Source organism: Malania oleifera, chromosome 11 (assembly GCF_029873635.1).
Source record: "Malania oleifera isolate guangnan ecotype guangnan chromosome 11, ASM2987363v1, whole genome shotgun sequence".
In the NCBI taxonomy this organism is placed as follows: domain Eukaryota; kingdom Viridiplantae; phylum Streptophyta; class Magnoliopsida; order Santalales; family Ximeniaceae; genus Malania; species Malania oleifera.
In genome coordinates, this window is record NC_080427.1 from 26,911,253 (window position 1) to 26,926,137 (window position 14,885).

General features: G+C 35.7%; 1 protein-coding gene across 20 annotated transcripts; it reads left to right on the forward strand.

Moving 5' to 3' along the window:
* Positions 1-3,317: 3,317 nt before the first annotated feature.
* LOC131167268 (WRKY transcription factor 44) lies at positions 3,318-11,991 on the forward strand. Of its 20 annotated transcripts, none has more exons than XM_058125987.1 (8): positions 3,318-3,420; positions 3,623-3,768; positions 3,874-3,964; positions 8,568-9,027; positions 9,117-9,245; positions 9,513-10,234; positions 10,769-10,927; positions 11,470-11,991. In XM_058125987.1, the coding sequence occupies exons 4-8, from the start codon at positions 8,809-8,811 to the stop codon at positions 11,642-11,644; spliced, it is 1,404 nt and encodes a 467-aa protein (XP_057981970.1). In that variant the 5' UTR covers positions 3,318-3,420; positions 3,623-3,768; positions 3,874-3,964; positions 8,568-8,808; the 3' UTR covers positions 11,645-11,991. The 20 variants fall into 20 exon arrangements, with proteins under 20 accessions (XP_057981970.1, XP_057981969.1, XP_057981972.1 ...); XM_058125989.1 differs by having other exon boundaries at positions 3,354-3,748; positions 8,568-8,626; positions 8,740-9,027; XM_058125984.1 differs by having other exon boundaries at positions 3,370-3,768; positions 8,568-8,626; positions 8,740-9,027.
* The last annotated feature ends 2,894 nt before the right edge of the window (positions 11,992-14,885 follow it).

A 14,885-nucleotide genomic window follows, 5' to 3' on the forward strand; every position in this document is an offset into this window, starting at 1 on the left:
CAGGCCTTGAAAATGGCCCTCTCGGTAATTTCTTGTCGACAAGACGAATGTCCTCGTCAATGAACCCAATAAGGATGCTCATCGACGAACACCCTGTGTTCGTCGATGAGACGTTGTAAATCCCCTTTAAAATTTTTCATGTTTCTCTATTTTCTTTTATTATTTAATTACTATAATTTTTTGGGTCTCTACATAACATTAGAAAATAAATTAAGGAATGAACACATTCACAATAAATTAAGTATAATAACGATAGAAGATAAGATAATAGAGGGAAGTGTCTTAGATGTTTTGGACATTTGAAAAGTAGAACAAGTACAACACCAATGAAGAGTAGGGGGTTGGTTATTGTTAATGATACTAGAAGGGGTAGAGATAAATTTAAATTAACTTGGAATGAGGTCATGAGGAAGGATTTGACAAATTTTAAGTTAGTTTTCTACTAATTTAAATTAAAATATTAAAATCATATTTCTACTCGAACGTTTTCGAGATGCCCCTAATAGCCAACAAATGACAAGTGTTTTCTCTTGTAGGAGTCCTATTTCAATGAAGATTTGATGCATAGATATGTCTGCAGGTCTTGCTTTTACTACTACATCGAGAGTTACCCCACACCATCAATTCTAATAACTTATAATAAAAGTCATTATCCTTTTTTTTTTTTTTTAAATTCTAAATTACATAACATTCAAGATCAAAAACACTTGATTTTGAGTCGTATATTTATATATGTCTCATTTAAATATTTTAAACACAAAATCTATAATAATAATATTTTATTTCAAATCATATATATATATATATATATATATATATATATATATATATATATATGTTGGCTTTGGTGTATTCCCAAGAAGGGGGGGGGGGTGAATTGGAAATTTTAAAATTCTTTATAGGTTTAGCTAATCCAGTAGGCAGTATTTCACAAACTTAGGGTCTTTCTATGTATTCACAATCCCAAACAAATATTCAAATAATAAACATAAACATAAACATACAGGTGCAGAACGTAAATTGTGAAAAATAAAATCAACACCAGATATGTTGTCGGGGTTTGGCCAATACTGCCTATGTCCCCGCCTCTAGCTCGCAAGTACGAGAATTCTGCTAACGCTCACTTAACGGGTGGAGCAGCACTGGTTACAACTAGGTTAATTAAAGGAATTGACCTCAACCTATAACCGCACCTTACCAGGATGGTGTACCTAACTTTCCTAACCGGATCTAAGTCAATCCGGGACTATTCAACAGAGTTAGTCTCCCTCTTCAGGCCCATGCCTGGAATACAACAAATTTAACCAATAATTTGTTTACACGTAAATATGCTTCTTACACTAAGTAGATATGTACCAATATGCTCAACCAAATAATGCACTCACATATGATAGGATATTAAACTCAAGTGAGATTTTGTTAACCACTGTGTTAACTCTCAATACAAGATATATCAATGTGTATGTGAGAGTGAGACTTTTGATCTTAAGCTAATGTGCTTCTTGTGTGAATAATCAAAGAGTCTCTACAATCCTAAATAAATATCACTAAAAATATTTCTCAAATATAAAGCACAGTAGATAATAAGGTTTTAAACTTGCTAAAGATATTTTCGTCAAAGCACAAATCAAGCTTATGAATCTTGCAATGAGGATGCAAGATCTTAAGCCAAGCAAGAATTTTTCCCAATAAAATATTTATGAGTGAAATATTATGAGAAAAATTTTAAGCAACTCTCTAAAAATCAATACACAAGAAAATATAAATGAGAGAGAGTTTAAGCTTGTATGAAGATTATGTAAAAACAATCTCACTCAAAATAAATGGCTAGATGAGTATAGGAGAAAAGATTTTGGCAATGAGTATGAAAAATATGGAAGTATAAATGATTTTGGTCAAAAAGATTTTTAGAGGAATTTGACTAATCTCAAAACCCTAATTTTTTTTAATTTTGCAAACGAGGGCCTATATATAGAATTTGGAAAAATTATAGTCGTTGGGGGACACACTGGGTATTTTAGAAAAAATTAAGTGAGTTAAATTAAAATTAACCTAGTTTAAACTTAGTAAATTTTGGGCAACCCGAGAGGGTTGGTCAACCATCTTGACAGTTCGGTTGACCATGGTGCCTAGTTTGGTCGACCAAGGATAATTTGAACTACGAGTTCGGTCGACCAGACTTGAGGCGATTTCTGATCTCCGAGGTTCGGTCGACCAAGGTCTTTTGAACTTGAAGGTTTGATCGACTAGAGCATTGAGACATCCCCTATGGTGGTTCGGTCGACCAGAGCGTTGTAACTCATTTCTGGTTGGTCAACAGAAGAGTCAATTTGTTAACCTAGGGAGGTTCGATTGATCGAAGATCTATGCGTGTTCTAGTTCGGTCGACCAAGTGGTCAACAATCAACCCTAGAGAGGTTTGGTCGACCGAAGGTGTTTTGTATGTTTTGGTTCAGTTAACCGAATATACAAAAACTATGCATTTAAGTTCTGATTTCTATATAAAGTCACCCATTCTCGCATATTTCTCATTTTTAAGTTACAGGAAACTTTTCATGTGATATTTTGGGGTCCTAAAGTCAATCTATGGTCTTTGAGAGATAATCATAAAAATCTGGCATTGTAGGGATTTAACAAAAAAGTCAACAATGATATATATATATATATATATATATATTATATATCATCATTGCCTTTGCAAGACATGATCCAAGTAAGAAGAAACCATAGGTTTTCAATAATTCAGTCATGAGGCAATTTTATGAATTTGCAAGAATAGGGTGGGCTCATGTACAGTGGTATGCATGGCAAAAGATCATCATTAGCCAATCAAAGAAATAGTTAGTGAGTTGCGAACAAATAAATTCCGCTTTTATATCTAAAAAATAATTTAAAGATAATTTTGATTTAAATATTTATATTTTAAAAATTTGAGAAATATTTGAGATTCAGTGTCAGATCAGTCATTACAACTCCTCAGTAGGGGCGGGGTCCCGTGCGCATTAATGGCCTCTTAATGCACTGCCAATCGTAGAAGGACACGTGGGCACCGACGGATCGGCTACCGCTGACCGGCAGAGGGAACGTACGGAGGCTGCCACTTCTGGCCACGATGACCCGTCTGCCCACGCGCTGTCCCTGCGCCTGGGAGAAGAGTCTCCGTTTCTTCGCTGATCTGGTGCCAATCGCAGAGGGTCCCCCCGGGCAACCGCAGCAGCACACGAGATCAGCAGTGCAAAAAATTAGAAATAAAAAAAATAAAAAATGTAATTATATAATAATAATAATAAAAAAAGAGATGCATCTTTTTCCCAGGAAAAATGATTATTAATGGGAGAGTCAAAAGGAGGAATGGAGAGAGCAGGCAGACCGTACAGTGCGTCGTCCAAAAGTCCACAGCCTGACCAATCAATGTCTCGAGTGAGAAACCCTTTTGCTAAATCCCACGAATTTTTAAAAAGGAGAAAACCCATTTTTATTTTTTGAAAAAAATTGGTATATTTCTTTATTTTTTATTTTTCCAAGTCTATCATAGCGTGAACTGTGAGCTACCTCACATTTCGGCCATAGAAGCTTGGAGATAACTCTCTCTCTCTCTCTCTCTCTCTCTCTCTCTCTCTAGAAATATGAGTGCCCAGAAGGCTTAGAACGTGAGTCAACGGCAGAACAGTGAGAGCTTTTGCACTCTGGAATCTATTCGGGCTCAAAAAGAGATTTAGATTATTATTATTATAATTTTGGTGGAATGGTAGTGTGTGGTGCCTCAAGGTTTTTGTCTGTTGCATCAAGTTCTTGTTTTGTTATTTTAATGGCTTTTTTTTTTTAATTTTCTTAATTTTGTTCTCATTAAAAATTTATGGGTTTATCATGCAGGTGGAGCTGAATGCTCTAGGTGAGATATTAGATGAGGTTTCATGGGAGCAAACAATGACCCATTTGTTAGTTTGTAGCTTTTATCAGACGGGTTAGTGGCCTCTGTCTCTCACTCTGATTTCTTCATAACCAAATGCTTTTGATTGTGTTTGATCCATGAAGTTTGAGTGCGTATGTGCTGCATATTTTTTCCTTTTCCTTTTCCCTTTCCTGTGTATGTTTTTGTTTTATTTTTTTTTTTAAATTTTTTTAAAATGATTTCTGTGATTACCCTCATGACATCCTTCTGATTACTATTGTATTTTTATCTACGTTTGGTTCCTGTGAAATTTAATTTATTTCTCTATTGGAAATGAAATAATTAGAGAATGCTAATATGAGATGTTTAGGTTCCTGTTTTCTGCTACAAAGCATTCATGTTGTTTCCACGGTATGTTTGTTCATTATTCTGGGAATCCGTCGGTATAAATTTTCTATAGTTTAGATTTAATCACCCTGTGTATGCTTATAGCGAAAAGATGTCAAGATAAGGGATATTTTTTAGTTTATTTCATGATTAGAGTCGGTGTTTTAAAAGTCTCAATGGAGGCTCGCCTTAAGGCAGTCTCAAGGCACAGCATGCCTAAAATGCCTTGAAGCTCAATCTAAAATACCAAATTCTAAGAAGGCTAAAGCATTACATGCTAAAACTAACACATTTTTACAAATGCCTTTTGCGCATTTTTAGTTGAGACTTACGCATTTTGGCTGTGTGATTCTCAAGTCAAAATTGGTTAAAAAATTCACTACATATTTTTATAAAAGGAATCTCATAATATGAGTTGATTTCTAGAACTCTTGAATCTCAATCTTTCCAAAATAACAGAGAGTTGTATCATAGATCATGAAAATAGTTTGAACTTTGTAATAGTATAACTATTTCTTGTAAGCATATACTTTTTCTTTCTTACATTATATTGTGATTTTCTTAATTTTTATTTATTTTTAAAATATATAAAATTTATTTACATTTTTTTAATCTTGAAATAAATTCTTAAAAGCTTACGCTCTAATGCCTTAAGGCTTACGCCTTGCCTTTTAAGGGTTAAAACACCTCGCCTTACTTCTTCGCCTTATAAAACATTGATTAGAGGTCAGAGTGTATCAATATGCAAAGGAAGAGATAATTGCCCATAGATCTTTTTTTTTTTTTATTTTTTTTTTCTTGGAGTATGAAGCTCTGTCTATGTTGCAATTTAATCTGTGGTGATAAGATTGATGTTTTGTGTGTAGGTTGTGATTTTGAAAAAAAAATAAAAAAATGCATTGCCTTAATATTGTAAAATAACCTATTTCTTACTTATTCAAGCTAGTTGAGGAATATAGGCTTTGAATTACATATCGAAGAGCATGTTTTTCGGAGTCACAAGAGAAGAAACTCACGAATTGTGACTGCAACTGGGAATTGACTTCCTTGAGAGGAGGAAGCAGATAATGTTATTTGGCTGTTGGCAGATGCAAAACAATTATACAAAGATGGGGATAGTTTACTAATTTGAACTTGCTGTGGTTGCAGGGCTGCACCAAAATGTCTATCCCAATGTGTTCTTTGTTGAAATGTGCAATGGAGCTTCTGAACTCCAACGACTGTGAGGACAGTTTTTCCATATTAAGAAGCCCATGTTATTCAACTATTGCTGAAAAGGAAATCATAGATAGCCAACCTCTTTGCCTCTTGATATTGTCTCTTTTGTGCGCAGCATAGGCGTTTTGCCAGTGTACTATTACAAGCTCATTGCCCTTTTTTTTTTAATCAGCAAAGAGAAAATATAAATAGCAAGGCATTAAGGGGATGCCAACCCTTGGTACAAAACATCAACCACTCTAAAGAGTGTCGCAAACATCAAGGATTACATAATGATCATTAATGATTTTCCCACTAAGCCAGCTGGAGACAGCAGCAACCCATTGGTCTTTGCAAGTTTGAAGCGAAGTAGTTGAAAATCTTTGAAGGCTCTCTTATTTCTTTCTTTCCAAGCACACCAAAAGATGGCGAGTGGGATGAAGTTCAAAGCTTTTCGTGTCTCCATTGTGGCTTTTATGCCTTTCCAAGCCCAAATCTCCCCTCCAACTGAATTTGCTGTAGCCCACTGCTGCCCAGCCAAGGAAAGAGCCAAATTCCACAAGTTCGTTGTCCAGGGGCAGTGAAGAACAATGTGGTTGACTGATTCAGCATGAGCCATACAGAGAAAACACCTATTTGTGACTGTAAGCTGTCTTTTCTGCATATTGTTGAGGGTTAAAATATTTCCATGGATGGCCTCAAGCAAAGAAGGCAACCTTTTAAGGGGCTGCTGTCCTCCAAATGTGAATTCAAGGGGAGTTATTGCAATTTGTTCCAACGATGAGAGATTCTTGTAGAAAGATTTAATAGTGAAAACCATTTTTGTCCAAAGCCCATTTTTGTTTGTTGGGGATGTTTTGGTGATGGAATTTGTAGAGAAATCTGTAAAAGTCAGAGAGTGTGAAGTTCCCAATCTGCCACATTCCTGGTAAAAAGGAATGTCTCAAAAAATTCCCTGATCAGTGATTTGGAAATGATGACTGGTTAGTGCATCTTTAACACAAGCCAAGCTGTAGATGGAAAGAAAGGCAGCTATAAGATTATTGTTCTCACACCACGCATCATGCCAAAAGCAAACATTGGCCTCATTCGCCACTTGAAATGTCACAAATTGGAAAAAAACCATCTCATCCTTTCCTAATGAATTTTCATACTCCCACACCATAGGGACCCCTTTTATTGTGAGTTGTCCAATCATTCTGCTCAAGCTTATATTTAGAAACAATAGTATCCTACCAAAAGTGGTCTTTCTCCTTCATAAACCTACATGGCCACTTCCCGACAAGGGCTTTATTATGTTTAGAAAGTTGGAGAATTGCCAAAATTTTGTATCCCAACTTATTAAGGAACTCATCAAGTAGGTTTATGAGTTGTATAATGAAAAATTGCAGAAAATGGTTCTAGACACTAGAGTTCTCTAATTTGTGTTTGGGTTAAGTTACTCTGACAATAAGCTGTGTGCTGAGCCGTTCCATTTCTAGTGCACAACTTTGATAGAAATAGCAGCAGAAGCCTGTGAGGTGAAGAAATTGGTGGAACCATTTCCTAGCTCTAGATTTCTGAAGTATCAAAAGCACTATAATTTTGCACCATTCTTGTGCGTCATTGATTCATGGGGTTTGTGATTTCATTCAAAGAGACTGCGATCTTTGCTTTCCTTATGTTTACAAGGACATAGGTTGCAGAGTAGCTATCTTATTATGCACTTTCAGCTTGCCTTGGTTTTCAACATATTGTTCATCATCCTAGTGGCCCTTTAATTTTTACTCTTCAGGACGTAGGGGGGTGTATATCTCCCTCATGGTGCGCTTGTAATGTTTTTTTTTTCCTTGCCCCCCCGGCCCTCTGGTAAACCAAAAAAACAAAAAGCATTATGGCAATAGAAATGGAAAGGGTTCAATTAATGGAGCAGACGTAATGTTGGTTGGGTTGTGCACCATTTTGATGATTGCCATCATTTTTTTGAAGTTACTCATCCTATGGAGTGGATTACTGTGTGTAGCCTTTCTGTGCTTTAGGAGACTTCTGAAAGAAAACAAAGTTAATTCTGTTCAATATGTTAGTTCTATTAAAATTTTTTTATCAACTATTCTTGCCCAAAACATGATGACAGTGGTAGACTTCTTGAAGTTTATCCTTAATTTTCTTCTCTAAAATGAGTGGATAGTACTAAGCTGGATTCACCATCAAGGGGCACTGCTTGACCCAATTAGTAAATGACAGCTCAACTTTGCCCTCTATTTATTGTCATTGACAGAGGTTACAATTTATCTACCTTACATCCTTGTGCAGTTTCATGTTAGCTAGGACCATATAAGAGATCATGGCAAAGAATCATATATGGCATTAATATGTTGATAATGTAACTGTAATGCCCATAATATTGCTCGAAGTGAATCTTTCATGGTTTGCAGCTGCAATCATCAGCATAATTTGCTGTTATAGTCAATTTAGGATTGTGTTTAGATCTGTATACGAGAATTGGAGTGTAAGTGCTGTAGGTCACCTTTCAAATCTTTAATCTTCACACGGTGAAGGCTTCACATACAGTTGAGTTTGTAGTTAGGCATTAACTGGATGAGTGTGCATATTCCTTTATAAAGGCAGCAGTTCTCTGTTACATAATTAGTCTCAGGACGTAAAACAACTACGATGTACCTCAGAGACAGAAGAGACTTATTTATTTTATTTTTTTTAATTATTGAAAATTTCTTAGATTTGTTTTCCTTTTAGCTGTTTGAGATGTTGCAATTTTGAGCAGGTTTTTAAGGAAAGATTAGTCTTTTCTTGTGAATGTTTATTTTGTATTTATTTTCATTTCTACAAAACCAAAGTCAAATTCTGTAAGCCTTAAAAGAATTTGGGAGAGGTTGCATGCCAAGTGAGCTCATTTATGAATCTTTTTCTCAAAAATTTCTTAGGGAGAGCAGTGACTAGGAGTTCATATGTGATGTGCTCATTTGTTTACTTCATTTTGAACCCCACCCAGAAAAACTGCTTGCAGTTTCCATGACTGTTTATTTAAAATTTTAAATAATGTGCTTCCTTTTCTTCCTTTGTTTCATATGCACATCAATCACCTATATAACAGCAGCATTGGTTCGTGGAGTTGATATCTAACTTGTACAGCTTCGTCCAACATTGCCAAAGGTTGATCATCATTTGGTGCCTAGATTCCCCTCCCCCCGGGCCACCCCCAAAATGATTTCGTAACAAAATATTTGCCAATCGGATGAGAAAGTATTGAATATTACTGGTTGCAGGTTGACTGAAGTTTAGAGGTTATTGTTGAGGTTTCTTTAACAGTGAAAGTGTTTGCATATTCATCGAGTATGGAGATTAAAGAGGCTGAGAGGATAGTAATTGCTAAGCCAGTGGCTTCAAGACCAACTTGTTCCAGTTTTAGGTCCTTCTCAGAGCTCCTTGCAGGTGCCATCAATGCATCTCCCTCTAATGCATGCTCTGAGACAGCAGTTCCTGCCATTAGACCAAAAACAATGAGGTTCAAGCCAGTACTAAAACGTGCTCCAGTTGGGGTGGTTTCTTCCCAGGTGAGCTTCTACCTAATGAACTCCACTCTTGGATATTCTACTTCTAGGATATCTTTTCCTCCGACTATTGTGCTATCTGAAATTTTCAGGCTGAGATCACTGAAGCAGCTTGCTGTTCAGCGAATAAAGTTTTGAAACAAGACAGCAAATCCACTGTGGTGTACAAACCCTTGGCAAAGCTTGTATCTAAGACAACTGCTTCTTTCTTGGCTAATCTGGTCAGTCTATATTTCATGTGCTTATATTATGTTATATCTGCACCACTTCCCCCTTCAAAAAACCCAAAAAATAAAAGAAGAAGAAGAAAAAGATCTTTGTCATTGCTGCTGGAAATTTAAGTTGTCCATTGCTTTCTTGTCACACTTCCATGAAGTACATGTACTACATGTTAGATGATTTATTTTTATTTGGGAGATATCATCCACTTATTTTTGGTTATTGAAATACAAATGTTTTTTTTGGTTTCTTGGTTTGTTTTGAACCAGGGTAATTCCAGTCATCAGCAAGCACTAGCACATGTTGAGGCCCTTGCTCAACATCCAAACGAAGATAAACACCATCTTGGAACCCACCTGACCTCTAATCGTCATCCTAATAATCCACCATTAGCAGAAATTGATCAAATAGTTCAGCCCTCAAAGGTTGCAATGCAGAATTTGGAAGATGATCAGAAACATTTGCCACCCACAACCAATGGGGATCGGCCTTCTTATGATGGTTATAATTGGAGGAAGTATGGGCAAAAGCAAGTTAAAGGAAGTGAGTTTCCACGAAGTTATTATAAATGCACTCACCCAAATTGTCCTGTGAAGAAGAAAGTGGAAAGATCACTTGATGGCCAGATAGCTGAAATTGTCTATAAGGGTGAGCACAACCATTCAAAGCCTCAGCCTCCCAAGAGAAATTCATCAGGGGCACAAGCGCAGGGATTTGTATTGGATGGGACTGGTCAAGATACAAGCAAGACATTAAATAACAATACCAATGAGAGGAATGAAGGCTCTGAAGGTGGAGTGGAAAATCTGAATGATATAGGATTATCTTCCCATTCAACTTATGCAGGAAAAGCTCAATTATCATACGATCCTGTTTCAACAGGGGCACCTAATGCTGGTGTTGGAAATTCTGAAAATTCATGTGGTCTTAGTGGAGACTGTGAGGAAGGAAGCAAAGAGGCAGATGATGATGAGCCCAACAGTAAGCGAAGGTAAGAGATAAGTAAATATAACAGGCATAGAAACATTTGCATCAGTTGCTTAGATTTACAAATCAACCTTTTATTTATTTATTTATTTATTTTTGTCTTTGACAAGATTTGTTAGAATCAGAAGTCTTTGCACAGGCTAAATATGATGTACATGGGTGAGAGCCAACTTCACCCAAAAGATTAAGCCTATTGACCTATTGAGTCTTGGGCCTTCTCCACAGATTTAATTACTAAATGTTAGAATCCGAAGACAATTTCTTTGCTGTGCTATATTGACTTCTACATAAAATTACTTGAATTGATGAGATGCCTTGTTTATGTTAAGCAAGTTTTACCCAGAGAAAAAGAGAAGAAAAATAATTTTTTGGACTTCTTTTTTATTTTTTATTCTATTTGCAGTTGTACTATTTGAAGCCCATCAAAGTTATTAGTTGATATCCTGATTCTCATTCTATTATCATGTGTTTATGATAGTTACACTTCACCTATATCAAGTTGAATGTCTTCAGTTTATATTGATTTTCCTCACTTCAGGAAAAGTGAGAGTCAATCCAATGAAGCAGTCGCATCTGGGGAAGGTGTACAAGAGCCTCGCATTGTTGTGCAGAGTTCAACCGATTCTGAAATTTTAGGAGATGGTTTTCGCTGGAGAAAATATGGGCAGAAGGTTGTGAAAGGAAATCCATATCCCAGGTTGATACTACCTTCTTTTGTGCTAATTTTCTCTTCTCCTGTTCAATGATGCACTTTTTATGTTCAAGTTATTGGTCCTTTAGAATTGTGATTTTGTCCCTGGAAAATGGAAATATTCACAATTGTATCACTCTTAAGTATCAGGCATGGCCAAGGTTAGGGAAGCATGTTTTTGCACTCGAGGATGCAATAGCATGATTTTTTATTTATTTATTTTTTCTCCATTGTTGAATTCAAAGTTATGTTGCTTCTCTATGTTGCAGACATGTTAATTATAAATGTTAAAGTGAGGTAATATCAGAGAGCTACCCTGAAATTTTTGAAAGTGACAGACCTACACAGAGCTTGGGAACGACACTGCCCAAGGGGAAGGTTTCTGTGTTATGCCTTGTGTGATGTTTAAACTAAAAGTGAACCAATAATTATGAACTTTATGGGTGAAACTCATTTATTATATTATTATTTATATTTGTAATTATTATTATTTGTTCATTCACTTATTCATTCATTCATTCCTAACTGGATAATTTTTGGTCCTGCAGAAGTTATTATAGATGCACCAGTCTAAAGTGCAATGTACGGAAGCATGTGGAAAGGGCATCAGATGATCCCAGAGCTTTCATCACTACGTATGAGGGAAAACATAATCATGACATGCCAATGAGGACCACAAATCATGTGGCATCTGAACCAGATTTACAGGCCCCTGCTAATTAAAAGTACACTGCAGGATTGGATCCATGGAAGGAAATGATTTCCCACGCAACATTCTATCTTGGCAAAATATATCAAGAGGAGCTTTGTGACACTAGGAACCAAGTTGGCAGAGAGATTTGGAGATTTGCCATGACTGGTCGGTCCAATATTATTTCCATGAAATTCCATTGAGAAGGCTCCTTGACAAAAAAAAAATGGTTTTCTTTTTTTTATGTGGGTAACTAGAATTATCAGGTGGGGACTCTTTTATTCTATTGCAGCTTGTCCTTAGCTTGTAAGTGCAATTCTACTCTTGCTACTTGTTTCACTTCATCAGAGTTGCCTTGAATAATCTGATTTTTGATGCATACGAACTTTTTAGTTTCCCAATCTTTTAAAATCTTTTCACAATTTCCGAACGAGCAGTGAAGTGTTCTGTTCATATAGCTTATCATGCATATTAAGCAGCTAAGGAGTATTTCAGTGTGTTGGTGACATCTCAGAGAAGTATGAAAAAATCAATGTGGAGGCCTCGTTTTTCCCCTGCCAGCTTCAAGATATACTGAAATTTTTGCAGCACAGTGAGCATGTGCTTGCTATTTCTGTGCTCAATAGGTTGATGGGAAATAATCGTCAGTGTAACCCGCTTGTGTTCTCCTTTGCTCTCAAATGCACCATAATTACTTCCAAATTCTAAAGCAGCAGTTATACAAAATAAGCACATCGAAGTAGCAGGCAAGTTCAATGCATGATTCGTTTAAAGGGCTAGAGACACTGTGCTTGTGGTTGCTTCTTAAAATGGAAGATATGAGGATTGAATTCCCTTTCATACAAAAGGGATAAAGCCGCAATTGGAATAGCAGTCAATTGGATTGGGTTATTGAATTTGACCCATTGGTAAATGGGTTGCTGATCCTTCATATGGGGTTTCTAGATAGACTTATATGTATATAGGATATATTTTATTCAAGAGATCATTCTAAAATATGTATTGGATTACTAGTTTAATTGCCATTAGCATTCTCATGCCTAAAGATAAAAAAACATTGGGGCTTAAGTGGGCAACCATTTGAGCTCTAGAACCTCTCTTTTGCTTCACTCTCTTTCCCATGCCCTCTGTCGCTCTCCTTAGTTATCCATTCTCGTTCTCTGTTTTTAAGCCATCATTCCAGTTATTAGGTTGTAGCTCATTTTTAGGACGGTTCGATTGAAGCATGTAAGGGGCAAGTTTCTTTGGAATGGGCTCCTCACCATCGCCCAATGGTGCATTGGGGTTTTTATGTTTGCACCACTGTATGGTATCTTGAATTATGGTGTACTATCATCATATTGTTATGAGCATATTTTAATATTTTTACATCTTTTAATTGTATTTGCAATTACGTTATGAAATGTTATGGTAGTTTTTGTTAATAATGTAGTGGAATTTTTCACAAGGGCTGTTTTGACAGACACCATGTTCTTATCGCCCTTCTATTTTGTGGAGATTTGAGGCATTATGTTCTTATCATCTTTCTTTTATTTTCTTGAGATCTTTTTGCTCTTGTATGCATAATCTGAGTGTGCATTCACAAAACTAGTGGCTTGAAATTTTGGAGTGTGGAAGCATAAAAGAGGATTCTAATAGCCATCTTAGCACTGATGAAGCTCTTTGAGACCAAGTCTAGGATTATTCTCATTCAAAATTAAAATTTTTCAATAAAAATGCATTAAAACTGATTGGGAGTAAGGGGGAAACTTAATAACTTAATTAGTTGTGGAGTAGAATTTCGTTAATCATCTTTAGGGGTTTATTAGCCAATTTAATTAGGGTACTCTATTGCAACATCCATATATTTTCTATGACGACAGTCGAAGAGAGGCCTACCATCAACAAAAGACTATTAAATGCATTTTTGTTGGAAGAGAATAATTTATTTTAGTAATTAGGTTGTATGAATGGCGATATTTTTATACTAAGTCTTTTAATATAAATATATAAGAGGGCATACTTGGAGCACTAGATAAGGCTCTAGGAAAATGTCGCCTCTTTTTTCCCCTGTGTTCTTCTTTTCTTCACTTTCTCTTCTTCTCTTCTTCTCTTCTTTGCTCAATCTTTAACTGTTTGATATAAAAGTGTTGATCTCTTATAAATTTGTTATATCTAAGCTATTTTTTTGAAATTTTGTTTTTTTTTTTGACTTATTTCTTATTTTCCCTTAATTAGTTCTCAAATCTAATTTTTTGGTTGGTTTGAGAGTCGTTTATAGACACTTTTCGTCTGGGTTTGGCTATGCAACATCCTTGGTAGGGTGATGTGTTTTTGTTGTGATTTGTTGATATGAAGCAGTTGTGCTCTATATCGAGAGTGTTATTTTTGTATTCATTGGCTAATTGTGGCATGATGATACTATTATGACGTAATGTGTTTGTGATTGCTTACTTGCAACCTTATATCATCTGTCAATGGTTACAAATGCTACTAAATGAAGATATTTCTTGTTCTTGCCTACACTTGCTTCTAGTTGTTGCCAACAATAATGTCTACGATTGGTACTTTCTTCTCCATGGTCAAGTAACTCAAAAGATTGTAATTCATTAGTATTCGCTTCTATTTCGATAGAAGTGGTGGTAGATCTAATTATTGTCATGTTTCTTCAATTTCTGCTCACAACGTTTCTCTTGATAAGTGACACATTTGTTTAGAACATCCATCCCTAAAGAAACCACAACACATTTTTCCCATATTCAAGCATCTCTCTCTCTCTCTCTCTCTCTCTCTCTCTCTCTCTCTCTCTCTCTCTCTCTCTGTGTTTAAAAAAAAAAAAATTCTTTTTTGGGTGTTCTGTGTCAGTTGGAGAAGCATGTTGGGACAAATTTTCCATCTAGATCATTAATTTCTATTATTCCTTCACATATTTGGGGTTTGTGTAGAGTTAATAATTTGATTGGTGTGTCCTTTGTGGATGAGTTTTACATTTATGAGATGGATCTATTTGTTATAAGATAAGTTTGAATTTTTAATTAAGTGTATTTACTTAATTCTACTAAGAAACAAAAACTCGGTTTGGCATTAATATTCAAAGTTTTCAATTTGATAATACACTTGGATTTGTTCAAAATGAGCTTTTTTCTTTTTGCTAGGCTTGAGGGATTATTCATTTAATATCATGTATACATACTCTTTAGCATAATGGAGTAGTTGGAAGAAAAAAAATAGACACTTGCTAGACATAGCATGGTATCTCCTTCTTCGTATGCATGTTCCTAAAATCTTTTGGAT

Coding starts and splice junctions, on each gene's coding strand:
- LOC131167268 (XM_058125987.1), top strand. CDS start 8,809: ATGGAGATTAAAGAGGCTGAGAGGATAGTAATTGCTAAGCCAGTGGCT. Junction 9,028..9,116: donor TTGGGGTGGTTTCTTCCCAG/GTGAGCTTCTAC, acceptor TGAAATTTTCAG/GCTGAGATCACTGAAGCAGC. Junction 10,928..11,469: donor AAAGGAAATCCATATCCCAG/GTTGATACTACC, acceptor TTGGTCCTGCAG/AAGTTATTATAGATGCACCA.